This window comes from Rattus rattus, chromosome 5, assembly GCF_011064425.1.
Source record: "Rattus rattus isolate New Zealand chromosome 5, Rrattus_CSIRO_v1, whole genome shotgun sequence".
Lineage (NCBI taxonomy): Eukaryota > Metazoa > Chordata > Mammalia > Rodentia > Muridae > Rattus > Rattus rattus.
The window spans coordinates 103,378,178-103,403,809 of record NC_046158.1 but is presented as its reverse complement, the minus strand read 5'-3'; the positions used below and the strand labels follow the sequence as shown (position 1 = coordinate 103,403,809).

At 42.6% G+C, this 25,632-nt stretch overlaps 2 protein-coding genes across 6 annotated transcripts in view; one reads left to right on the top strand and one right to left on the bottom strand.

Moving 5' to 3' along the window:
* Myef2 (myelin expression factor 2) overlaps nt 1-5,538 on the top strand; it is a 44,607-nt gene extending 39,069 nt beyond the window's left edge. For 4 of the 5 annotated variants that reach the window (XM_032904110.1, XM_032904113.1, XM_032904111.1 and 1 more), the window contains one exon: nt 4,285-5,538. In XM_032904110.1, coding sequence (XP_032760001.1) covers nt 4,285-4,448 — 164 coding nt within the window. In that variant the 3' untranslated portion in view covers nt 4,449-5,538. The remainder of the gene's footprint in view (nt 1-4,284) is intronic. The other variant, XM_032904112.1, reaches the window with a different exon arrangement.
* Slc24a5 (solute carrier family 24 member 5) lies at nt 4,911-24,421 on the bottom strand. The gene is made up of 9 exons (XM_032902596.1): nt 24,301-24,421; nt 23,631-23,816; nt 12,417-12,500; nt 12,225-12,328; nt 11,791-11,891; nt 9,916-10,199; nt 7,494-7,700; nt 5,757-5,858; nt 4,911-5,319 (listed from the first exon to the last, which is right to left on the bottom strand). Exons 1-9 carry the CDS (start codon nt 24,419-24,421, stop codon nt 4,997-4,999), a joined length of 1,512 nt encoding a protein of 503 aa, XP_032758487.1. The 3' UTR covers nt 4,911-4,996.
* Between the last annotated feature and the right edge of the window lie 1,211 nt (nt 24,422-25,632).

Genomic DNA, 25,632 nt, shown 5'->3' with positions numbered 1-25,632 from the left:
TAGGATGCTTGCCTATCATGCATGGGTTTCTAGGTTCGTTTCTAAGTACTTAAGGGGTAAAAAATGAAGGAAATAAAAAGCCTTTGTGGGTTGCTCTCAGGAATATTATCTACAGGTTAGTTTTTATACCTGCATTTATTTAAGCTATTAGAATAATTTACTAATTTTCTTTCACCCCAGATTGAGGCTTTTTAGGGTATTTCTTACCTTTTAAAACTAGTACCTTTTATTATCTCTATATAAAAGAGTTGTGATATGTTCACAGATGTTCTGATTAAATCTTCATTCAGTTATTCATTTTCTCTAACTACGATCACTGCATTTTAAGGTGAACAAAATAAAATACTGAGGTTTTCTAAGAGGCTACGTATGTCTGGGTGTTCTGTTGATGGCACTTTCACTTTACATTAATTTAAAATTTTAGGAAGAGGCAGTTCTGATAAAAACCTTGTCAAAAGCAAGTGAGTTGGCAGTTGTTTGAAAGGTGTTGGAGCCTCCCTTTGATCACTGTTTGAGAAAACATCTTAGAGCTGCGTCTCATGAGGCATTTCCTCAGCTGGGGCTCCTTCCTCTGATGACTCTTAACTTAGAGGTCATGTTGACATGCAAAGTCAGCCAATATACTGATAGTTAAAAGGTCAATGAGGTTTTTTTTTTACTTTCAAATCTGTTAAAAGCTGCTATTCAATTTTATATTTAGTATTGTATTTATATGACTTCATATCCCATTTTTTTAAACCATGAATTAATATTGATGGCAAAGAAAGTAAGTTATAGTAATACAGAATTAAATCATTTTTGTCAGAGCATTATCTGACTTGTTTGAAGTGAACCAACTGTTTCCTGCCATATCACATTATGTATGACTCCTAAGAGTTTTTCTGTTTTAATATAGTATTGTTTTAACCTGACACAAGCGAGTAATGATCTCTTTAGCTATAAAGGCAGGTGTTTTTGTTTGATTTATTTGCTGTTTTGTTTTCCTGAGTCCAGGCTAGCTAAATAATTGTTCTTGCTGAAGAAGAATCTAATGGTACTCTAGACACAGTATCTGCCAGGATGTCACTTACTGGCAGGTGCCTTGCTAATAAAATGCATGTAGTGAACTGTCCTGTAGAAATCACAGTCTGATCAAGCTTTGTGGTTCAGGAAAGATCTTTTTCAAATTTCCCTTATTTTTTTTAAAGACTTATTCATTTTATGTATATGAATACACTGTCACTGTCTTCCTGCACACCAGAAGAAGGCATTGGATCCATTACAGATGATTGTGAGCCACCATGTGGTTGCTGGGAATTGAACTCAGGACCTCTGGAAGAGCAGTCAGTGCTCTTAACCCCTGAGCCATTTCTCCAGCCCTCAAATCTCCTTAAAGATGAAGAATAATTGAGAAAATTTCTGTTTCCAGATTCTAGATTTTAATAAACTCCCAAAAGGCAACATGGATACCATTTCCAAAAGTAATAGCCTGGACTTAAAAAGTTGGCAAGTGAAGCGTTGTTTCATCGTGAGTTCAGTAGCTCTCACGCTTGCTCTGTGTGGCACAGTGTGTGCTCTGCGGTTCTCCTGTGTATGGCTGAGTTTAGTCCTCACAGTTGCTGAATGTCAGGCTTGTTTTCATTTCCTTGTCATGTTGCAAATAGAATCTGGCCATTAGAAGTCACCCTCAGCATGCAAAAAGTTAGGCAGATTGATTTTAATTATTTGAAACTTGTAAATCATTTATTTTAGAAAGAAAATGTTTATTTCTGTTTTCATATGGTTGGGAAATGTGGCGTTTACCTTAGTGTAGTGGTGAGTGCCCGCAGTCTGAGAGCTCAGAAAGGCTGAGGTAGGAGGACTTTTTGGGTTATACAGTAACTTACAGCTCACCCAGAGCAAACTAGTGACACTCTGCCTTAAAAGATTAAAAACAAAAAACCCTAAATAAACCCAAAAGTTGAGGCTGTGCTGCGGCTCAGCATTAACACCCGTGCCTGTGAGGACTCCGCCCCCAAGGTCCGCCGGTGGCTTAGGGCTCTTCGGGCATCTGTGTTCCTTGGGTGTCTTGGTCTAACCATGAACATGTCTGTAGGCCAGTCTCTAGTGTAAGTGTCCAGACTGAGAAGTCTCGAGTCCCAGCCAAGAGGTCTTAAATCAGTAGGCCATGAGATGGAGTCTGCATGCCTGAGTGACATTCCCTTAACCAGCAGGGACAGTTTAGTTGGAAATGGAAAGAGAATCTTGTCTGAAAGATTAAAAGATGGTTATTCAAGAGAAGCTAACGTGTTTCCAGTATTCTTGCTCACATAAACCTCATTGTTGCTTATGTTTCACCTATGCTGTGAAACTTAGAAAAACCCAATTTTTAAGGTAAAGAAAGAGAAGAACCTCCAGCTTCAAAGCTTGTACAGTTCTCCACAGTCCTTGGAGATCTCTAAGTGCCACCTAAATGGAGGTGCTCCTGAGTACCAGTTTCTTCTTATGCTGGAGGATTTTGGATACTGACTGTCTGCCACTCAACTGGCTGGCTCATTATGTCAGCTTGATAAGCCAGAGTCACAGTGAGAGGCGGGGGCCTCAGCTGAAACATTCCTCCGTAAGATCTGGCACTAGGCAACCCTGTCGGGCATTTTCTCAATTAGTGACTGCTGTGGGAGTGCCCAGTCGATTGGGGGTGATAGATACCATTCCCGAGCTGGTGGTTCTGGCTCTGTAAGAAAGCAGGCTGAGTGAGCCATGAGGAGTCAGCAGCACTCCTGGTGGCCTCTGCATTGGCTCCTGCCTCCAGGTCCCTGCTCTGCTTGAGCTCCTTCTGGGCTTCCTTCCAGGAGGAACTGGAATTTGGAAAAGTAAACTCTAAACCCATTTCTTCTCAACTTGCTTTTGGTCACGTGTTTCATCATAGCAGTAGTAACCCTGACCAAGACAACTATTAATATTTCTTTTAACACATATATCTCAGTATCATTCTGCGATTTTTTTTTTTTTTTTTTGGCCCCCCTAACTAGAAAATAGATTTTTTTTTCTGTATTTTCTTTTCTATTTTACTAGTTGTGGAGTAAATTATTATTTCAATCTACTTTGGTCCTGTGACTCTTCTGGGATTAGTCTGTTTTAAACTCTCAGGGGCATACTTAACAGTTTCTGTTTTGCTTTACAGGCTGTGGTTTGAATCAGTGTGACGTTGTCTGAGTATTTAATGTGTTGAGAAGGTGAAGGATTGATTATCAGTTGGCTTTGAGAAGTAATGCAATAAAAAGTGGGTTAGACAAAGTAGCGTAGGGCATTATAAATAAGAGGTCATTCAGCTTAAGCCTTAAAAGGAAAATATCCTTGCTTATTCAGTAAGAGTAATATTAATTTCCTTCATCTGGAAAGGGCTTCACTTCTTGACAGATCCTCACCTTTTACTTTGTCTTCCCTTTTTGTTCCTTTGTAAAAGTAAATGTGTCTGATGTGTTTGGTTGATAGACTAACACTAGCACAATAATCCAGCTGCTATAATATTAAAGTCTAGCACAGTTTGATGACAGATGCATCCAGAATACGGGGAGCATGCATAAGTGGTCTCAGCATCCATCTGGACTGGGTCTCAGTTGGTCTGAGCTGTAGTCTTACTAGTCCGTCTTATCCTTTTACCTGTGACTACCATGTCCTTCCTTTTCTGTTTCCTTCTCAGCAGTGCTCTTGTTTAACTGATGGGTTTTAAGACTACTAGCTTCTCTGAGATGTCCCTTCAACATCCTTGTTTTTAATTGTTAATGTTTTAAATCTTCTGTCATTTCCTTATTTGATAGCATCCTTAAGATTTTGAATCTATATTGTCACAGTATTTGAAAAATAGAATTGATGTTCCCTTTTATGAACTGACAGAAATTATATTTATGGATAGTTGCTCCTGTGAGGTCCAGAGGGAAGTAAAGATAGAAAGAGAAGGGAGAACTATTCAGGAGGTTGGACAATGAGCTACTGTGTAATCTCGTCAGGGGTCATGGTGAGCTGTCGTCATTTATGCTAGCTAGCTTTATTGCTATAACATCTACTTCAGAAAGTGGGGTTTAAAACCAAACTCAATGTCCAGTTCCTGTTTTATGTATGCTAATGCATATGTATATGTAGTCATATAGGAATTGTATTCGAACTATAAAATGATAATGCTTACATATGCATTTTATATTATTAGTTAATATGCTTAACCAAATTACCTGTGATCTCTCCATTGCTGTGAGGAGTTTACAAAACTTGTCTAGTGAAGTGGAACTCATTTAAATGGACTTGTAATTGTGTAACTCCTTTTTCCAGGTCATGTAATGTTTGCAGAAATAAAGATGGAGAATGGCAAGTCAAAAGGCTGTGGGACAGTCAGGTTTGAATCCCCAGAGTCAGCTGAAAAGGCCTGCAGAATAATGAACGGCATCAAGATCAGTGGCAGGGAAATCGATGTGCGCTTGGACCGTAATGCATAATTTCAAGCATGGTTGGAACATTCCCTCATCTGTTTATTGACTCCTAGTAAAAGTCATTTTTTAGTAATGTTGTATGCTTACAAATGCTGTAAAAAATGAACTTTTAAAACTCCCACCAGCTTTTAACAGTATAATGTTGAAAAACATACTGTGATTTTCGTTCTCTCAAGTTTGAGTTTCTAGAAACAGCACGTCTGATCATTCAGTTTCAATGGATGGACATACCATTTGTAATGAAATAAGCCATTTTGTTATTTTCAGTAGTAGAGTTTGTTTGTTCTAGTTTCTCCAACATTATTTTAAGTTAACAGATACTTTTTTTTTTCTTTTAAAATCTCTGCTTTGTATTTAATTGTTAAAGAAAGGGCTCAGACAAATTAGGGTGTGATTTTGGTTTGGTTTAAATTACTTTTCTCTGCTTATAAAGGATAGTAATTAAGTGTTACACTCTAAAGTTGAAGATTTTTTTTTAATTTGACCTAAATGAAGACATGAATTTTTTTGCCCCTCCATCATTCCAGTTGTTCCACATAACATTATTAAAAATATCAAATTCCACAGCCCCTTACTCTGTTATTTCCAATGATTCCAAGTTCATATAGCACTGATAAAGTAGCAAGTCCTAAGTATGACAGTAGGCAGACCACCCCCAACTTTCGGTCTAGTTTCCAGCCGTTAAAATGAACCGCTAAGAACAGAAGAAAGATTGAAATGTTGAGAGAGATGGTTATATAAGTGAGTCCCTTGCTGTTCACTTCTATAGGAGCAGATGCATTCGTAAATGCAGTCTTAATAAACCAGGGAAGACCAAGGCATAGCATATCAAACACATTGGATCCCACGATGTTAGATATAGCCATGTCTCCTTTACCTGCAGAAGAATAGCATGTTGTTAAAATGTGCACATCAACACTATATTTTATTAATAATCTTCATAAGAAAAACACTGGATACTTTTGTTGGTTAGTTTTAGAAAACTGTTGTTAGAGCAAGAGTCTTATTGAATTTGTATTTCCTTGGGTTAGTATTTTAAAGTCTTAACATTTATTTAATAATTGTCTTTATTTATTAAACCATTTTTAATAAGGTATGCAGCTTCCTTGTTGCTTTTTATTCTCATTTGATAGTGAATTACCATCTAATGCACATTTCAGGTGGTCTGTGGAGGATTAGGTTGGTGGAATTAACCTGCTATTAAAAACTAAATGTTTCCCCTGAGTCACTTCTTTTTCCTTTAAAGTATGTCACGGAGGAAGTCTTATTTCATTTACCTTGACTTGCTTTATGGTAGATGACCTCGAGTCTTACCTTTTCTTGCAACTAACACACTTGCGACTGTGTCTGGTATGCTGGTCCCTGCTGCCAACAAAGTAAGGCCCATCACTGTGTCTGGGATTCCTAGTGTTTCCCCTGTAACAGGTACAGAGACTGTAGGTCACCAATCTCAGATCTTACATGAACTACTTTCTGAAGGCAGCTTGAATACTTCTCTATTCAGGAAAAATATTTAGGTATGTTTAGGTACTTGAACCAATATATGCTTATATGGTTTTTAGATGACAAAGTATTTGAAACAGGTTGATAGTTGTGGTAACCAGGTTAGCACATCAGATATCTGAAGATACTCAGCAGCCAAAGTTCTAGCAGGAAAAGCCTCATATTTGGCATCCAGAGGAAGCTGTGGATGTCACTGTGCCTCCTTCGGACTGTAGGCATTTTCTCTTTTCTAGAAGTTAGAGTAGTTGAGAATTAAGCACTTTACAGCTATCGACTAATATGTTGAAATGTGAAATGCTACTTGGCTTACTGTTTTTTTTCCCTGTTTTTTGTTTGTTTTAAGGGAAGTACATAGATAATCTGGGGTAGACAGGATCTTGTTCTTTCCTGCCTGAGTCTAACATATGGTACCAATTTATTAATATTTGTATCAGATTGATAGCACAGATGGGTTCATCCTGAGAAATAAAACCAGAGGGCACTTAAAAAGGGTGGGCACATGTAATTGCTCTCTTACTGGTTCAGTGGAAACCATAGCAGAGTGAGGACCAGGCTGGAGCTGTTTGTCATCTTCAGGACTCGTCTGCGAGCTTGTGTTTGGTGCCTCTCTTCCTGTTTGCCTAATGTCAGATATGTTCTGATTGGGAAAGAATTGGATATGGCAAATATGCAAGCTACCTGGACATTCTTATCTTTTTCATGAAGAATAAAACTATTTTGTTTTTGTTTGTTTGTTAGTTAAGAGTACAGTCATAGTAAGGTTAGTTATCTGGGAAAAGTTGGATCAGCCAGTTTGGAGAAGGTTCCAGGTAGTAATTATTTCAACTTTCCAGTGTTTGAGTTTCTATTGTAATTCTTTAGTCCCAGCAGTGTAAAGATAGCTATATCTATATACACACACACATATATAGATATAGATACATACATACATACATACATACATACATACATACATACATACATACATGCATGCATGTTAGTAGATGTCTGGACCCAACTGATCGTGAAGCTTCACTGATACAACCGGGTTGGATGATTTAGGCAGGGAGGAAAGAGAAGATTCATTTCTAATGGGCATATGACGACTAAGTGGTAAAACTTAACTCTGGAAGATGCTAGACCTAAAAACAAAGCTTTGGTTTCATTTACTCCTCTGCATTGTATTCGAGTTACCATATTTAAAGCAAAATAAAATGCCATCTGGTCAAACGGCAAGCACCTACTGCCGAGCCCAGACCCCATCAGTTTCTTTCTCTACTTTCTACTGTGGGTTAGAATTTACTTTGATGAAGAATTATCATGAACCCCGTGTAATTATAAGCATAGCCTATGAATTGTACCCCAGGCTGTGTCAGCGTATGTAGGAAATGCTTTTGGTATGTTAACCCAGAAAAACATGAATTCGTTTGTTGTGATATTAAAGTTTTCATATTTTGTAAATAGGTTTTAGTCTTGCTGAAGAAAATGTATGCCCCCCAAGACTGAATACTTCCAATTTGTTCTTAACATGAAATACTTTTCTTGTGCTAGTATACTTAGATTCCACACCTGTTACTGTGACCATCCAAACCAGGACGTATGTGAATGCAGAGATCCAGAATGCAGACATGAGGAAGGTTATCACAAAGTAGTTTTTCCACAGCTTTCTCCTGCAGTCCGGGGTTGTCAGAGCAAGTAACGTAATAACAGGAAGAGAGAGAACCCAAAAAATTCTTCTTAAATCTGCTTCTGGCATGCTGAAAACACTTGGTGGATCTGTGGTGGGAAAGTTGAACATTTTGAGTTTGGTTAAAATGTACAGTTATGTTAGAAAAGCCCATTTAGAGGCTGTTTTGAAATACGGTACTGTATGCAGATTTAACGGCTGTCTAGAACCGTGGCCTAAACCCGTGGGTCTCGACCCCTTTGGTGTTGAACAGCCCTTCACAGGGGTCACCTAAGACTATGAGATCCACAGATACTTACATTATGGTTCATAACGGCAAAGTTAGAGTTACGGAGTGTCAATGAAAATCATTTTATGGTTGGCAGTTACCGCAATATGAGGAAATTATCACACGGTCACAGCATTAGGACGATTGAGAAGCTCTGATCTAGAACGTTTGAATACTTCATTACTGTTACTGCTGTCAGAGAAGCTTTCCTAACACTCGGCAGACAGTATGAGCTGTAACGTCTAGGACTGTTTGCCGAATGTGAGTGTTCACAGAGTAGGAAGTAGGACTTACGTGCTCTACTGCACTATGGACTCCCTAGGGATCTCATGCTTTGGGGATTAACTTGCTTTCTTCCCAGGCGATTTCACTCCCCATCCCTTTTCCAAAACTGATGGTGCTTGGGCTTTGTTGTACCGATGCCTGCTGAGAGAATGTTCCATCTGCTTCTCACTGGGCCTCATCTACCAAATGTGGGCTTCACAACTGGAAGTAGGAACCTAGAGAAGGTTGGGCCTAGTTCCTTGCTGTAGCTCCAGGGCATGTGCTCTGGGGACTAGGATGATGAGTAGATCGGATAAAAGTGGGACCGCACAGTACACTAATGTATGTCAGTTATGCAGAGGTTGCATCAAATCACAAATATTACTCAGAAAAGCTTACCAAGACTCAGTGCAGCTTTAATTTAGACACAGACTTTAGCATGAACATTTTGACTAGTTCTTTGGATTTTTTGTTGTTTTAAATCTCCTCAAAGACTACAAAGTATGTTTTATAAAAATAAATGTCACATGTCAAAATTTTAAATAAATTAGAAGCCTTCTCAATCACTTAACTGGAGTTGGAAGCACTTTTATAAAAGCTTTTCTAGTCGGGATCGCTTTTGTCATATTGAGCTCATGTTCTGTTTCACACAGCATGTTTAAATTACACCTGCTTTTCCCCATTCTGTCCCTCCGAACACTCCCCTTTCCTTTGATTGACAGTTATCCCTTAGCCAGTGAAAATCCAAGTTCCAGCTTTGTCTCTGCCCCCGCTCTGGCTCGGCATGGTCCTCCTGCTGCCATAGTTGGGCGATGTTTCTTCTCCTAGTCTCATAATCCATCCCCACTGCCCTCTCTGCTTTGCTCATGGCCTGTGTCGTCTTAGTTTAGTCTTCTGTGAACACCGATGAGAGTCAGGAACCTTAAGTGCAGCTTTGACTTTCTTCATGACCGCTGCATGCTCCTTACGGTCTTACACCACTCTACTGCACTTCCTTCCTGTCAACCTGCTCCTCTGCTGCTTCAGTGGCATATGTTGGCTCTGTCGGCAAGCATGTGCGCAGGCCCAGGCCTCAGTCCATAGAGCATTTGCATCACATATGCAATAAAGTGCAATTGTTGCTTCCTGACTACGCTATCAGATTACTGAGTTAAAGCCTTTCTTATCCCACGGGGCCCAGTTCAAGTGCTCCTTTCTCCATGTGCATCTCCCGTGTGAGTGTTATTCAGTCTGCGTATGAACCAGTGTTAGCAGTTTATGTTTGTTTCTGGTACTTAACATTTTTCAGTTTTAGCTGATTTCAGAGTCTGGGTCTGGGAGATGGCTCAGTGGGTAAAGTGCTTGGCGCACAGGCATGTGAGTCTGAGGTCAGATCCCTAACACTCGCATAAGAAGCGTGGCAGCCCACACATAATCTCAGTGCTGTGGAAGGCAGAGGCACACAGGTCCCCGGAGCTCACTGGCCGAGTCAGCGAGGTTCAGGGTCACTGAGTGACTGGTCCCAAAGATTGATGTGGAGTCTCAGAGAATTGAGGAATAGCATCCAGGACCGACTTCTGGCCTCTGTGTCTGTGCACACTCCTCTTCCCCACACTTTTAGCTGATTTATAAAGAATGTTTAATGGGAGCTCCTTAAAGGGTAGGACATTCTTGTAGTTATCATCTCTGACTCCACAGTGTCTTGTGCAAGCGTGTATTAATCACTAACTTGGAACGAGAACTCGCGTTTTTCTAGTGGTTAGATGGAATAGTGGACAGGGTGTAGTCGTTACCTTCAGAAACCTGACTAAGCCCATGTAAACTTAGAGAAAGTTGGGAGTAACCAGAATCTTCCTGAAATATCCCGCTGTCAGTCCTCGACTGGCGACGAATGTAGATTTGGCTCTCATCCTCCCACCCCAGCAGTGTCTGCTGTTCACTTCTCTCCTCCATGGCTTTGGCAAGGCAGGGACAACAGGGCCTGCATGTTTTCGTGACATATCGACTGATCGTAGTGTCAAAACACAGCAGCAGGACATACAGCCCGTATATCAGCAGCAGCAGTGCTCCTTCGTACCTAGAAATGGGAGGAAGTGCTATGCAGTTATCTAACAAAAGCAACGGCAGGAAATTCAAGGAACCATTCCGAAATACTTTTATTTACCCTGTCTTGGTTATAGTATTGTTACAAACTCATCGATAAAAACTTGACTCTTTAAAAAATGTAATATAAAACCCATTGTCTGACTATAGATTCCTTTCAAGTACTAGGCACAAAAAATGCCTTGAAAATAGTTGGAGAGTTTCAAACTAAAGCTAAGTAATGGGCATTTTTCAATTCATTTCTTTAACATTATATTCCCCGAATATTTAATAATTAGAAAATAATATACTGTCTCTTAAGATTTTCTGGTCCAGAAACTTGTGTGAAATATTCTGACTATTTTAGATTTTGGCTAGATTTGGCTTTGCAATTTGTGCTACAGAAATTTAGAAGAAAATTGGAGGTGTTGTGGGTATTGTTGGCTTTTGAGGTCTCATTGTAAAAGCCCAGACTGGCCTTGAACGCTACCCTTGATTGGCCTAAGTACTCAAATTCACGATCCTCCTACCTCTTTTACTTGGGCTTTGAGGGTTTCAGATCTGCTTGGCCCCATTTGATGATTTGATTGTAGCTTAATTTGGTTTATATTCATAAGAAAAGATAGTCTCAGAAATGAAACACAGCACCAAGAATTGTCTATGCTTTGGTGTCTCACTTTTCTGTATATAGATATTTTCATCACATTAGTATTGGTAATTATTTCATAGCAGAGAATCACTTCTCTGCTGCAACTGAAAGAGAAAACGGGGTTCCTGATTTCCTTGGTTCCTGTCACACGGGGCAGCAGAACCCCAGGGTTCTTTGCTATAAGCAGCCTGACTTCTCATTTATCTTGTTTTCTCACTGTTTGGGTTCTCTGGACACATACATATGTGGCCATATGTTTTATATTTCTTCGTTTTATGGTATCCAGCATAGGACACCTAGGACAGTTTTTCTCAACCTGTGGGCCACGCACGACCCTTTGGAGCTTGAATGGCCCTATGACGGGTCACCTAAGACCATCTGCATATCAGATGTCTGCCCAATGATCATAGCAGCAGCAACGTTACAGTTAGGAAGTAGCAACAAAAGTAATTTTATGGTTGGGGGTCACCACGACATGAACAACTGTATCCAGGGGTCCCAGCAGTAGGAAGGCTGAGAACCATTGACCTAGGAGGTACGTCCCCCTGTTTGGCAAGTTTACGTCTTTCCACCAAGTTAGCGGCTTTTTTATTTTCTTGGACCTATTAGGTGCAGAAATTGTGGGAAAGCAGCAAGCTTTTTTGGTAGTGACATAAAAACATTCTGGGTTGTGACAGAAGGCTTCAGCTCCTTCTGTTCGGGGAGGATGGGAGAAACTGCAGCGGGGGAGGGGCTTCTGCTGCTTCTCCAAGCTTTTTTCACTGTGACCACCTCTAACCAAGGCCATCTACACAACAGCCTCACAGAAGAGAGCCGCCAGCAGCTGTGAGGAGAGCAGCAGAGACTGGAGTGGCTGCAGGAACGAGGCTTCTAGGCCATCAGACCTAAAGCTCTGCAGTTATGTTTTCCACAAGAGAGACAGTTATTTAAAGCTTACCAGTAAACTCGGTTGTCAAATATTATGCCAAAAACTGCTCCCACACTAACTGCATACACAGCACAATCCCGGATCAGGGGCCAGCACGAGAGCCTTGAAACCTGGAAAACAGTGGTGTGATTTACTGCGTGCTTTACAGGGTAAGTCGTTCAAGAACAGTGTATAGTATAATTCTGAAACCGCGTGTATTTGTGGTAAAATATTGTTAAGTTTGCATATTATGTAGAGAAAAACAATTTTAAAGAAAAATTGTTTATAAACCTGTACTGACTTTTATAAATTTGATTAAGAGATATTTGTGGATTAAGTCAATTGAGTAAATGTTTTTCTGGTGGTTATTAAATTTGACCGAACACGATTCCAGTGTCCTATTGTTCATCCCAGGCAGGCTTAGATTTGTCAAGAAAATACATCTTACTGAATAGTTTTCTTACCATGTTGGAGAGGAGGCCGCAGGCAGCACAGATGCCGAGGAGATTATAAATTGCAGATCCTAGAATGGTGCTGATACCAATATCTCCCTTTGTGATAAATACACCTGGGACAAGACAGTGGTGGCTAGGTTAGAGCTGACTTGAAACTAAAACCACACCGAGCAAGCGGCAAGTCAAAGGAACAGTATTTACCCAAGAAGGCGGTGACTAGTTCAGGGGCCGAGCTACCTGCTGCCATGAACGTCGCACCTGCAACATCCTGCGACAGTCCAAGGGCTAAAGACAAAGGAAGTGATTACTGTGGCTGACAGTGGCAAGGAGCACACAGTACATGTAAAAGACACTCAGAACTTACACCTGAACATTACACAGATACTGACTGAAGCTGGAAGTTAAACGTTTGACTTAGAGAAATCCTGTATGCATCTCGGTTTCCTATGAACACATCACTTAGTATTTCTACAGAAGGGAGGGCGGGTGCAGACACCATGCATGCCAGGTTTGTGAGTTCAGTTCCCAGAACCCATGAAAACATGGAAGAAGAACCCAACTCCACGAACTTGTCATTTGGCTTCTGAAGGGGCATCATGACGTGTACGCTCATATACGCACACATACAAGATGTCTTAGGGTTTCTGTCGCTGCACTGAAACACCATGACTGAAGAAGCAAATGGGGAGGAAAGGGTTTATTTAGCTTTCAATTCCACATGGCTGTTCCTTGAAGGAAGTCAGGACAGGAACTCAAGCAGGGCTGGAAATTGGAGGCAGGAGCTGATGCAGAGGCCATGGAGGGTGCTGCTTACTGGCTTGCTTCCCATGGCTTGCTCAGCCTGCTTTCTTATAGAACCTAGGACCACCAGCCCAGGGATGGCACCACCCACCATCAGCCAGGCCTTCCCTCAATGATCATGGACACTAGCTTGTGTCAAGTTGACATAAAGTCAGCAAGTACACAAACACCTAAGGGCCAGTGAGTGGGTCAGTGGGAATGGACCCCGCCACTAAGCCTGGTGGCCTGGGTTCTGTTCCCAGAACCCGTGTAGCAGGAGATAACCAACCCTTCAAAACTGTCTTCTAATCTCAACACATGCACCATGTCGTGGCTCCACTGCCAACAAATGGATAAATATACAATGAAAAGGGGAGACAGAGCCGGGGCTGTCAGCCAAGTCAGGGAAGTCGGCTTCCAGCTGGAGGTGAGCTACAAAAACAACTCCTTTGACAAATTTGGTCAGTGGTTCTTAAGATCTACAATGAAGCTGGATTGAGTTCTTTCACAGTTTTACAACATCAACATTATCTAATGGAGAAGAGGAGGAAACCAGTAAACAAAAAGCCCAATAAATCTGGCATTATGCAAATTACACAAAGAAGTAAGTACTGTCTTATTATTTGAGTGGTTTGTGGGTCCAACTTCCAAGCATACAAGTCCTTTCACTTAATTGACATTGGGAAGAGTCTTATGTGACTTTTCCAGCATTAGAACCGAGAGACGTACTACAGGAAGGAGAAGAGAAAGCCGTATTGAAGAGACAACTCAGTCTTTCAGAAATTTCATTACATTTGCCAGCAAAGGTAGGGCTGTGTGTGCATGTGTTTGCGTGTGCATACATGTTTATGGATGTACATATGGAGGCCAATGTCCACATGTGTTTACATGTTTTTAAATGTACATATGGCGGCAATGTCCTTGTCAGGTGTCTGGCTGTAACTTTGAGGCTCTGTAGGCATCCTCCTGCATCACTTCCCCAGGGTCAGGATTGCAGTCAAGCATCAGTGCACCTGGCATTTCATGTGGTCCTGGTGATCGGAATTCATCCTCAAGCGTAGGTGCCAAGCCTATCAACACCCTAGCCACTAGAATTCAGATTTCTAATTCTTGATGGAAGTCCTTTTTCGATGCTAACTGCTTTTACTGTACTAAGGTTTTAGTCCTAGAACTCTGGTGTGTTTCTTTTGGTCTCTGTCATGGGTGGCAGTGCTGCTGGGCTTTGTGAAGCCTGGCTGTTTTTGCTTTTATAAAATGTGCATTGGTGTGAGGGTGCCAGGTTCCCTGTGAGCTACCATGTAAGCACTCAGATTAAACCCAGGTCCTCTGGAAGAGCAGCCACCACTTCAGCTCCTGACTGGTCCTGCTTACACATTTCTTCTCTGCTGAAGCTTTGATTTTTTTGGCCTTACAAATTCCTTGTTTGGGTTGTAGCAGATTGAATTTTACAAAACTTACTACAATATTTGTATTCCACATTCTTTCCAATAACTTTTCTCTTATTTAAAAAGGGGACTGAGCATATGGCTCTGTGGTAGAGCACGCGGCTAGCATTCGTGAACACAGATGAGCCTTTGTGACTGCTTTGACAAGTTGAGGCCATGGCAGTGTGATAATGTTTTCAAGGTCAGGACATTAAAGCAAATGATAGAATTTCCTCAAGTGGCCTCTCTCGGAACATTTGCTTTAGTGCCCTAGACACCACACATGTCCTGCTATCTGGAAGCCTCCATCCGGGACAGACCTCGTGAGCCCCCATTGAAGGACCTACCTCCAGCATCCATGCCTTCGCGTCCTTCTGAGTCTTCCAAGCTTAGGTACCAGACACGTGGGAGAGCAAGCCTTCAATGATTCCAGATCCACCCTTTCACCATAACCACAGTAGGCACCCTAATCAGCTACCTGAGCTCTGTAAAGCCCCCAGACTGTGGGGAACAATAAAAACGATGTTTCTTTATTGTTAGCTACAAGTTATGGAGAGAATTTGTTAAGTAGCTGTAATCATCTGACTTTCCTTGCTGAATACCAACACTAACTCTGCCAGATGCTTCTCTGTGTGTCAGGATGTGGCAGTAAACAGACAAGAGCTGCGGCTGTCACCTTATAGTGTAGTTGATGGACACACACACACACACACACACACACACTACAGGGGTTTTGAGAAGCAGCAAGAAATGAAAATAGAGAAGATATGAAATGTCATTGGATAAGGAACTTTGGAGGGGAGGTTTCAAAATGAGGGTGTTACTCTGTACGTAAGAGTGTAGTAGGCAGGCTACAGGCAGAATGAAGAGTCCCAGGAGAGAACAGCGGGGTGGGATTGAAGGTACATCGTGTATGGCCTTGTGGACCCTGAAGGCTAGGGCATTTTCTTCTGAAGCACTTTTTCAGTTGGCATAAAGGCCCAGCTACTCTCTTTATCCTTTGGGGCCTTTGCTGTAAGCATCCACCAGCTCCTTGCTGAGCCCTTAGCCTTGTGATGATTGTGAATGGTCGGAGTGAGATCATCCCACCCAGGCTCTCTCATCTCTTCCCACTTGCCTTGACTTAAACACCTGACCTAAGTAAACAAGAAGGGAGGAAAAAGTAATGGCTTGTGGGCTCTGAGTTCACGGTGTTTCTTTTAGTACATATGACGCATATATAAATCATACATACTCAGCCCTGTCCTCACAGGTTCCATAGCCTCAGATTCAGCCACCTGCATACCAGACTATTCAAAGAGAAATAACCTTCCTTCTGAGTAGGGGCTAGACTCTTCTTTTTCCTTGAACAATGCAGTGTTAAGCTATTTGCACACCATGCACACTGTATTAGTTATTACAGATCACGGCGGAATCATTTGAACTACTCAGGTGGGGGGGGACACTATGCACACACACAATACATGATTTTGTGTGCCAGACCTGAGTGTCCTCAAGTTTTGGCATTCGCACCACCTCAGGAGGACTGAGCAATGCTTATTCTTCTTAATGTATAGAATGTAACCAATATGTACATTTACAGATGCATATGCATATATGTACATATATTGCTAGCTTGCCATAGAATTTTAAAGTTGAACAAAAAGGCAAGGTGGATTGCTCCACAATTTAACTTTTCATTTTAGAAATGGAGGCACTATCTTACACTATGACATTCAGCTTGCTTTCATATTTCTTTTTTTTTTTTTTTTTTTTCTGGAGTTGGGGACGGAACCCAGGGCCTTGCGCTTGCTAGGCAATCGCTCTACCACTGAGCTAAATCCCCAACCCCTCATATTTCTAACATTAACTCTTAGATGTGATTTTGAGAGTTTACATTTTAGGAAGAATCGGCACTCGCTATTACATACGAGGCACTGGCTTTGATACCCAGCACATCCAAACAAACATCAGGACCTGGGAGTACGAAACAAATCAAGTCTCACGGACTGTAAGGATTGTAAATGTGGGAATTAGGGCCGGACCTGGAGGGCAATAGCGTTTCCATGGCTTCATGCTACCGGCATTGTAACTTTGTCTACTTGATGCTTTGTAACTTTTTGCTTTGTGAAATGGTCTCATGTATCCCAGGTTGTCCTTGCATTCACCATGTAGCCAAAGATGACCTTTAACCTCCATCTCCCTGCCTCTGCCAGGGACTGCTGTTGTGCCAGCACTTCGAGATTTGCAGTGCTGGGCATTGAACCCAGGGTTTTGAGCTTGGGAGGCAAGCACTCTACCCACTGAACCAGTTCCTCGGCCCCCTCTTTCGTTCTTAAGTAGCAGAAAGTTACTTATTGGGAAACAAGAATCTGACAGTTTCCTAGTACATTTCTAGGAACTTAAAAGTTAGTGTTACAGAGTCTTAGGCTGTGCCCTCCAAAGCCAGTGCGGGGAGACGAGGGAAAGCAACCATGTTTCCTTTCTGACAGTGATGGTGCACACTCAGTGTGCCCTGAAGACTGACCAGTCTTCCCTCAGTGCCGCCTGAAGACTGCTTCGTTGGACAAGCTCAGTTTCCAGAGAGAAAAGATGGTGGAATGGGCTGTATTAAGGTGGGAAAGGCAGTGACCCTTTGGAAGTCTTTTGTGTCAGAAGGCATTCTCGCTAGTCCCTGGGCTTTAATCGTAGTTATGAAAGGAAAGATTCTGTTAGATGGTTGAATAAAACTTCAAGGGTATTTTTTCCAAGCCCCATTGTATGGTTGTAAGATTATTTTGTAAAATGGTTTACATCTCTGAACTTTACAGTAGATTGGCCTTGTCTTTCTTGACCTTTGGGTAACATTTTCCTGTGCTATAGTTTATTATTAAAGATAAATTGTTCTGTTTTTCCATTATTGCTATTATTCCTCTTTCTATTAATCTGAAAGAGCAACCACATTACTTCAAGGTATAGGAGAGATGTTCAAGGTATGGTCCCTTTATAGGTTCAGGTGCCAACACATTGTTTAGATGACACACAGCATCGTGACAATCAGATGCTTTTAAAGTTTACCAAACTTTTTCCTCTGTGTGTTCTTTTCTGTAATGACCCGCTGGAAAGTTTGTGATTTTTTGGAAATACTGCTATACCAAGTAGTAAAGAGAACTTAGCTAAAATGGAGGCCCAAACTCTGTCACTGCCAAATAACTTAATATGAGACTTTAAAGAGGTTGTTTAGAAAAACCTCACACACACCCACACCCACACATTTTAAATGAAATAAACTCTGGAACATCTCTATAATGCTTTTAAAGGCCTGATTTTGTTGAAAAAGAATCTCCCCCATCCATTAGGTCCTCTCAACCTCATGGTCCCTGTTGCCCAAGGTCAGAGGTGGGATAGGACCTATATGGTTCTGATGCCAAAGACGTGATGCTTTCTGCCACTCGAAGAGAAAGGGATAAGTGCAATCACCATCACTGCCTGTTCCTCCCCTACATCTTGATAGTACCCAGAATTCTTAGCTCCTACTATAGATGCAGTCCAAGGGATTACAGTTCAGGCCAGAGAAAAGAGCACCAGTGGGGGCATCTCCCAGGCTCTCAGGAGGCTGTGCTCTCCAGCAGGCAGGGAGGAGGGACTGCTCTGAGTCTCTGAGAATGCTTTTGCCTCTGTAAATTTCATGAGGCTTAAGAGTTCAGATAATCCCCTCAAACTGTAAGCTATCCAAATGTCAGACTCAGAATTACTAAGGCTCCTAACTTCACAAGTTAGAGTAAGCTCTACCTGGAATTAAAGCTTACTGTTTTTTTCAATCGTCTGTCTCCGAAACATAGTGCAGAACATAGGCAAACATCAGTTCAAGGTAGACGTAGTGAAAGTAATTTTTACAAGATAAAAAGTAAATATTTAAAACAGTTTCCTAAAACGTGGGAAAATTTTCACTTAAAATGTGTTATAACTCAAAGGTGTTAGCATGAGAGATTAGATGTTGGAATTGAATTGGGTTAGCATTTAAATGACGGGTTCTGTAGTTAGCTTACTGGAATTCGGCTGAAGCAAGTGACTACATTTGTGCTGTTGTTTGGCTGAAGCAAGTGACTGTGCCGTTGTTGTTGAGACAGGATTTCCCTGTGTGCTCTGGGTGTCCTGGAACTCACTCTGTAGACCAGACTGGCTTCGAACTCAGAGATCTGCTTGCCTCTCTGACTCCCAGAGTGCTGGGATTAAAGGTGCAAGTGAAACTCTGAAGAGTTTCTCTGTAATTTCTATGGAGCTATCTTAGAAAAATGTAAAGGAAGTTGTTCAGGAGCGATTGAGTATAGCTGAGATACCCGGACATAGTGAGAGGATACTGTGCTCTGTTCCTGCAGAGAAGTGCGTCTCACCTCTGCGGACAGGAGAGCGAACGTTAGTTGGTATGTGTGTGCTCATGTGTGTACTATATGTGTGTATATTTATATTAAGAGATCACTTTTTGAACATAGATTACGAAATTGCAATAGTACAGGAGGGATGTTGATTCAAGAAAGAGCCCAAAGGAACTCTAAAAAATAGTGTAGAATTGCCACATAGGTTATTAAGTAAGGGTTTTATAAGCTTACATCTTGTCTTATGAGACTGTCTGATTTGTTTTTACCCTAAGACAGGCTCCAAGCTGTTGTACCGTACCGTAAATTTGTTATTTGCTCCAAGCACATTTTTTATTGACTTATTTCCCTTCTGCACTTTGATTTTTTTCCTGGGTAAAGGAGTCTTGGTAGCCTTCTTGGTATACTCTGTAATAATGAATTCTCAGAGGCTGCTCCCTGTGTGCAGTTTACTGTTATTTTTCCTCATGTACATAGAACAGAGCTCTTTGAACGAAACTCTCATTACCCGTCTCACAGCCGATACACCGAGGCATACAGATGTTAAGGACTTGCCAAAGACCTAGCAGCTTGCAGAGTTGGGAGTTGGGCCCAGATGTGTCTGTCTCTAAGTTGGACGCTTCCAACCGTTCTAGCAATTCTGTCACCACGGCTTGTGGTCACTGGGTTTCCCAACCCTTCCAGCCCTCCCGTGTGTCATAGGCCTTCCACTGAGCGCATGAACGTGTAGGAGGAAAACACCTAGGAAGGGAAAATCCCAAGCAAGTAAGACACAGCAACAGGAACGTTACTAGCTTCACAACAAGCACGGTAGTCTTTAGCATGGCTTCTTTTAGCCAGTCTCACTGAAATGACCAGGTACAGAGGCACCACTCTTCTCTGTCTCTTGCACCCACGCCCACTCTTCAGCATCCTCCAAATCAGGGTCTGATGGGGACACCTGGCAAGGATGAGGAGAGTCCCATCCTTCAGTTCCCTTGGCTCTAAGGCATCTGACCCTTTCCCTCCCTTTCCAGAGTCCATGTTCTGCTTCTCGCTACAGAAGCTAGGTCTTTAGTTACCACGGTGTGGATAACTATTCTCCCTGTATAATATCGATTAATTTCACTTTAGACCTTTGTGTTTAGGGAGTCTCCTGTGACTCCTCTTGTACCTCAACCTACATGGAGGAAGAAAACAGGAATCTGAGTCAGAATGAGCATGGGAGAGCGGGTCTGACCAGTGGGAGGAGGGGGTAGAGCGAGCATTGCTTTCCCGTCATGATTCACACAACTCGAATAATGATAGACTGTTTCTAGCTGTCCAGGGGAGATAAATGTATGCTTTTCCAGGGTTGAAGGACATGGGGAGGCTGTGTGGCTTTTATGACCGTAAGTAGAGCAGAGAGGGAAGAGAAGTGGAAAATCCTTGCTGGAAACCTCTAGTGGCTACAGCTATAGGAGAAGCTGCCAGCCCTTCCTTTGCCGAAGACTCTGTTGCTAACCCCAAAAGCCGCTGCGGATTAGAGGAGGGAGGGCTAGTGCTGGTGCTCTTCCACCACTGTCCTATTAGAGCCACAGCATATGTGCCAGCAGGAATTCTACATGACATTGAAGTCCATAGGACTGTAGAGTAACTCCATGTGCATCTTGGGCAACATGCTAGGCCAAGAGGCTAGTCATCTGGGACAATGTTTACAAAAGTAATTTATAACCCTTGGTAGATTTCTAAGAGATCGAAACCCATTTCAGTAAACAACTCTTGGTTTTCTAATATACTTCATAGTTCTAGTGAATGTCTCCTACATGTTTTTATCAAAAATTTCAGTGCCCTTGGGTGGAAAATTGCTCACAAGATGGCTCAGATAGAACTGGTCTTCTGAGACAACCACGTGATGGTAAATAATTTCTAGAGAGGAGGGGTAGAGCTTGGACTGTGGACCGCCGGAGTAAGGGTCTGCATCAGCTGTGTGGTCTCAGCTTCGCTTTCCTCGAAGTAAAACCAATGCACTAGGCCCTGTTTTGTAAGGTTTTATGTAGATGAGGCCATACACAACACACATATATCTGCACACACATACTCACACACATATATGTGCAACTATATGATGTGCCTGGGCTTCCATGATTGCACCGTGATGGGTATCTGTGAGTAAGGGACCCCTTAGTAGAATGTGGGATATACACGGGATGTTCTGCGGACTATGTGATTACTCCTCAGCCGATGAATGAGTGGAGCTGTACAACTCTGCCTGTCAAGGAGCACAGAGGAAAGGCATGCACTCCAGACGGAAGTCAGTGCCTGAGGATGGAGACAAACTGCTGATTGGTTCTTATTGCTGATGTCGTCATTTTGAAGTATGGCAGAGGATCAGAGGGTTGAACGAACGTTATTTCTACCTCGTGTTGTTGGCTGTCATTCTGATACTCAGGAGCTGAGTCAAATCTTACAGCTGAGGAGGACTGGCATCCCGTGGGTATCCATCGGCCACGCAGTCCTAATAGCTACCCTCTTATGTGATGTTCTTGAGAAATGCATGTTTGCTGATGATGTTTCAAAGAAACTCTACAAAGTGGTATAGTGGAAGTCATTATGACAGGAGGAGGAAACTCTTAATGAAGAATATATGGAGGGCATGATCTAACATGCAGGACTGGAAGTTTATTTGGTTTTAAATTTTTTACTTCTTACAGACAACCTTTGTAAACAGAATTCTTGCTGGATTTGTTCTATCAGCTCAGCTGAGTCACTGAGGCTTACAGTCCTTAGTGAGGTGTGAAGCAATATTTTACATTTTCAGTTTAGTTAAATGTAGTGCTGACATGAGAATGAAAAGATTATTACAGTTAGGATTATGGAAACACACACATATGTACTTAGCATGTGTTTGAAAACTGATATATACTGTGAAGATGAGTTTGAGGGTTCAGGGATAAGCGTAGAAGCAAAACAAGCGAAAAGAAAGGGAGGCTTTTAGGGCCACTAATTGGATCTTTCTGGATAGAAGGCCACAGGAGCCGAAGCAGACTTCCTGACTTTAAAACGTCAGCTGCAACACCATGGATGCCTCAGTATAAATGCAGATGACAAGCCACGGAAACTTACATCAGCGCTAATATCTGTTCATACTTCTAAGGCCTTGAGGAAGTTGGTAAGAAAAATTCCTGCCCAAATGCAGGCAAGAAGTCACGTAAGTAAGTAAGTAAGGCTATGATTTTCAATAAGCACATAGAATAGCCACCTTATGCATGGGAGAAATAAGAACATCATAGCATGAGGTTTCGGCTGAACAAAGACATTAAAGGTGATGTTCGTTTCCAGGAATGGACCCTGCTGAGACCATGGGGTTGTAACCCTTTGTGGGATGTTTCTGACAATATCCATCCTAAGTCTTACGTACGCACAGCTTTGACCTTCAGAGAGAATCAGAGAAGTGTGCAGAGCATTCACACTGTACAGACACGATGCTATTTAAAACGGTTCTGTGAGATTAATAGCTTAAAAATGGTAAATTTTCACAGGTCGCCGTAATGAGTGAAGTTCCCGAGTTACTCATAGGATCATGAGCTCCTATGCTGTGATTAAAAGTCAGGGTTTTGAAGAGACTGGCAATGTGGGGAAATCCAAGGCCTTTAGGAAGTGAGTGGATGAATCCGCAGATAGAAGAGACTCTAGCAAAATGGTGTGTTTAGGGATCTTTGGGGATCAAGAGACACAAATTTAGGTGGATTTACTTTTGTTATTGCATTTCATTAAGCAAAGATAATGTGCTAAAATCAGTAACATTAAAATAGCAATGTATTATCAGCATAAAATATAATACTGGTATAAAGTACATTTGCACCTACTTAATTATTAATAATTATGATAAACCTATTATTATTGAACAAATAGAAGTTTCATTCCTTTACCATTACAGGTGCTGTAGTTCTTAAGTGTCCCGCGGCCATACGCAAAAGGAAGAAAATAACCTGCCTTGCATTTGGAGGGTAGGGGGTTGAGAAAAAGAGAATTTATACTCAATTCATGCTCGTGTGTGCATGTTTGTGTGTATATGTGTGCACGTGTGTATGAGTGTTTATATATGTGCATGTATGTGCATATTAGTCTGTGTGTGTTTAATGTGTGCATATGTGTGTATATATCTGCATGTGTATGTGTGGGATGGAGTTAAGGGTGCTGCTGTTCGGTTCTCTGTAGTCTTGCGAAAAGACACAGCCCTTAACTTTGATTTTGCTGCGAAATGAAGATCAGCTTTGAGAGAGGCTGCAGACTTTGGTAGTTCTGGGTAGATGGCTGGCTATCATTTTTCCTTGGATTAGGACCCAGTGCATCCACAAAGGCCTATTATACTTAGAGTGCTGGGAAACCTGCAGTACAACAGGCTTTAACTGATTTTATTTTCAGAAACTACTAACACTTAACATTATTATCTGTTTGCTGAGGTTCCTTTCCATGGCGCTTAGAATTTATTTACTTATTGGTTCATGAGTTTCAGGATGCCAGTAAAGAAGTAGAGAGAAAGGAGGTCCTTGGCCCCATCTGCTTACCACCCACTCTCAGAGCCCAAGGGAAAGGGGTTTGAAATAGAAAACAGTGAGGACCAGGTACCCAGTGTGTCAGGCGCACATGAAGGACACTGGTGCAAAATCTCCAGACTGTTCTCTAAGGGCCACTGAGGTGCTGGAACAAAAGGAAGCCTCTGGAAGCAAGCCGTGTACAATAAGAACTGAAAGGCGCGCTTCTGCCTGCACTCCCGGGATGACCCCACAGGACCCGGGACAGACATTGGTGCGCTGCCACCGGGTGAGATGGACAGGGTTGTTACCGAACTGTTTCCAACAGATCCGTGTGACTACTCTTCTGGAAGGCCACAGGAGACCTTGCCAGCAACTTACAGTCACTGATGATTTCCAGGGAGGGCAGGAAGTACTTGTCACAGACGATAGAGACCGCCATGAACATGTAGAGGGTAATGAGGAAGTAGATTACGATGCCTCCGTCTGTGCTCTCCTGCTTGGTGAAGAACCCTTCGGGAAACTCCGACGATGCCGGAGAGACAGCACATTGCGTGCTGTTTCCCACTGAGGAAAAGAAAAAGACCACAAGATGTTGGAGCCACACATTTCAAACCCACAAAGCCAAAACTGGGATATCTGGGGTTGGGGAGTGGGGAGATATGGAGACGTTGGTGGAAACATGATACGAAGCCTTAGGTGGTCTTTGAAAGAGGTTATTTCATGAAATAAACTGTTAGAAGAGAACTGGAGGAGGAATTACCACAGCGCCTCTCTGTGTCTGCTTCTAAATGCTCTTTCTAAGTGGGAAGAATGTTCTGAAACTTTCTCCAACTGTAAGAAGTGCAGCCCTGTCCACCTCTTGGTCTCTGAACTACTGCAGAACATTCTTGAGAACCCACTTGCAGATCAAGAGTGTTTCCCATCCTCTGCAGTGCTACCAAGCAGAGCAGATACAGCAGGAGTCGGGGTGGGGGAGGGGCATGGGCATTCCCCTCTCCATCCCATATCTAAATGTGGGACTGGGGTGTCTGAACCCACTGCCACCTACCTGTGGCCCTTGGGAGGCGCGGGGGCAGGGAAACACCACGGACAGGCAGGTATGCAGAGACCCAGAAGATCCCCAGCCGCAGGACCCTTCTTGTCCATGTTGGGCCCCATTTTGTCCGCATTTCCAGCGTGCTCTTGGCAGTGTGTGATTCAGGAAGGGAGCAAGGGAGACTTATGCTGAATCATGTGAGGAGCCTCCTTCCTCCCCAGTGCCTGCGGGGGAAGGGAGGGGGTCAGAGCTTAGGAGGCCAGCGAGGGAGCCCAGCCTAGCTTCTCTGATCAGGAGGTCCAAGTCCTAGGGAGGTTGGAGGAGTTAGGGAGGGGCGCAGACACAAACCGACTACAGCTCTTTCCATGCCGGACTCTGATGGCAGGCCCAGGCAGCCTGTAACTGTGCTCACCCTGGATCTATTGATATCTTCACACTGACACTGCCTTTGACTTCCTCTAGATTTGTGAGGACCCGGGTTAGCTTGATGCTGTCCCCCTCCCCGCCCCCTTCCCTATTATAGCAGTTGCTTGTAGGAATTATTCGGGCGGGTGTGTGTGTATACTCTCTGCTTACCACGGCACGGTTTGTAGTTTTATTTGGATCGCTCCTGTCTATCTACAGTTAGACTCAGAGACAGAAAGGTCCATTAGGAGGTGACTGTGATAGTTGAACTGGAAAGTGAGGGGTGCATGAATGAAGGCTGAGGCTAAGGGGCTTGAGAGCTGCCCACAGTGCCATGAACTATTAAGGAGGCAGAATGGATGCTGTTTGATCATAGATCAGCTGTGCTTTTTGCCCGGAAGGAGCTGTATAAAATGCTAATTGGACCAGGCAGACAGCATTCGAATACATTCTGTAGCCTGCCAAGATCGGGAAAACCTGTGGCAGGGGAGCTACCTGTGGCTGAGGGCACAGGCTCTGGAGGAGACTGCAAGGGTGGAGGTCTAGCAATGCTTATTAGCTGTGACTTTAGACACAGTACTTAACCTCTCTGTTCCACCCTCCACTTTCTGTAAGGCAGGGATCACCTCTATTTTGGTTTGGTGTGTACTACATGACAAGTGTAACCTTTTGAGGACAATCTCTTCCAGGGGGCCATTGTTCTGTTGTTTTGTCACCTGTCTGCCATTATTTATTTTTGGGATTGAGGTAAAAACTGCCATGGAGAAATTCTGTAGCTTTGCAACTGTTATGGTTCCTTTGCTTTGTACATAAAATTGGTGTGACGGGAGTGAATTATAGGCACGTTGCAATTATCAAGTAATAAATTAACTGATAAATCAAGGTGCCGAGCCTTTGATGTAGAAACTGGTGCATCTGGGGTAGAAGAGTGAGCTGCTT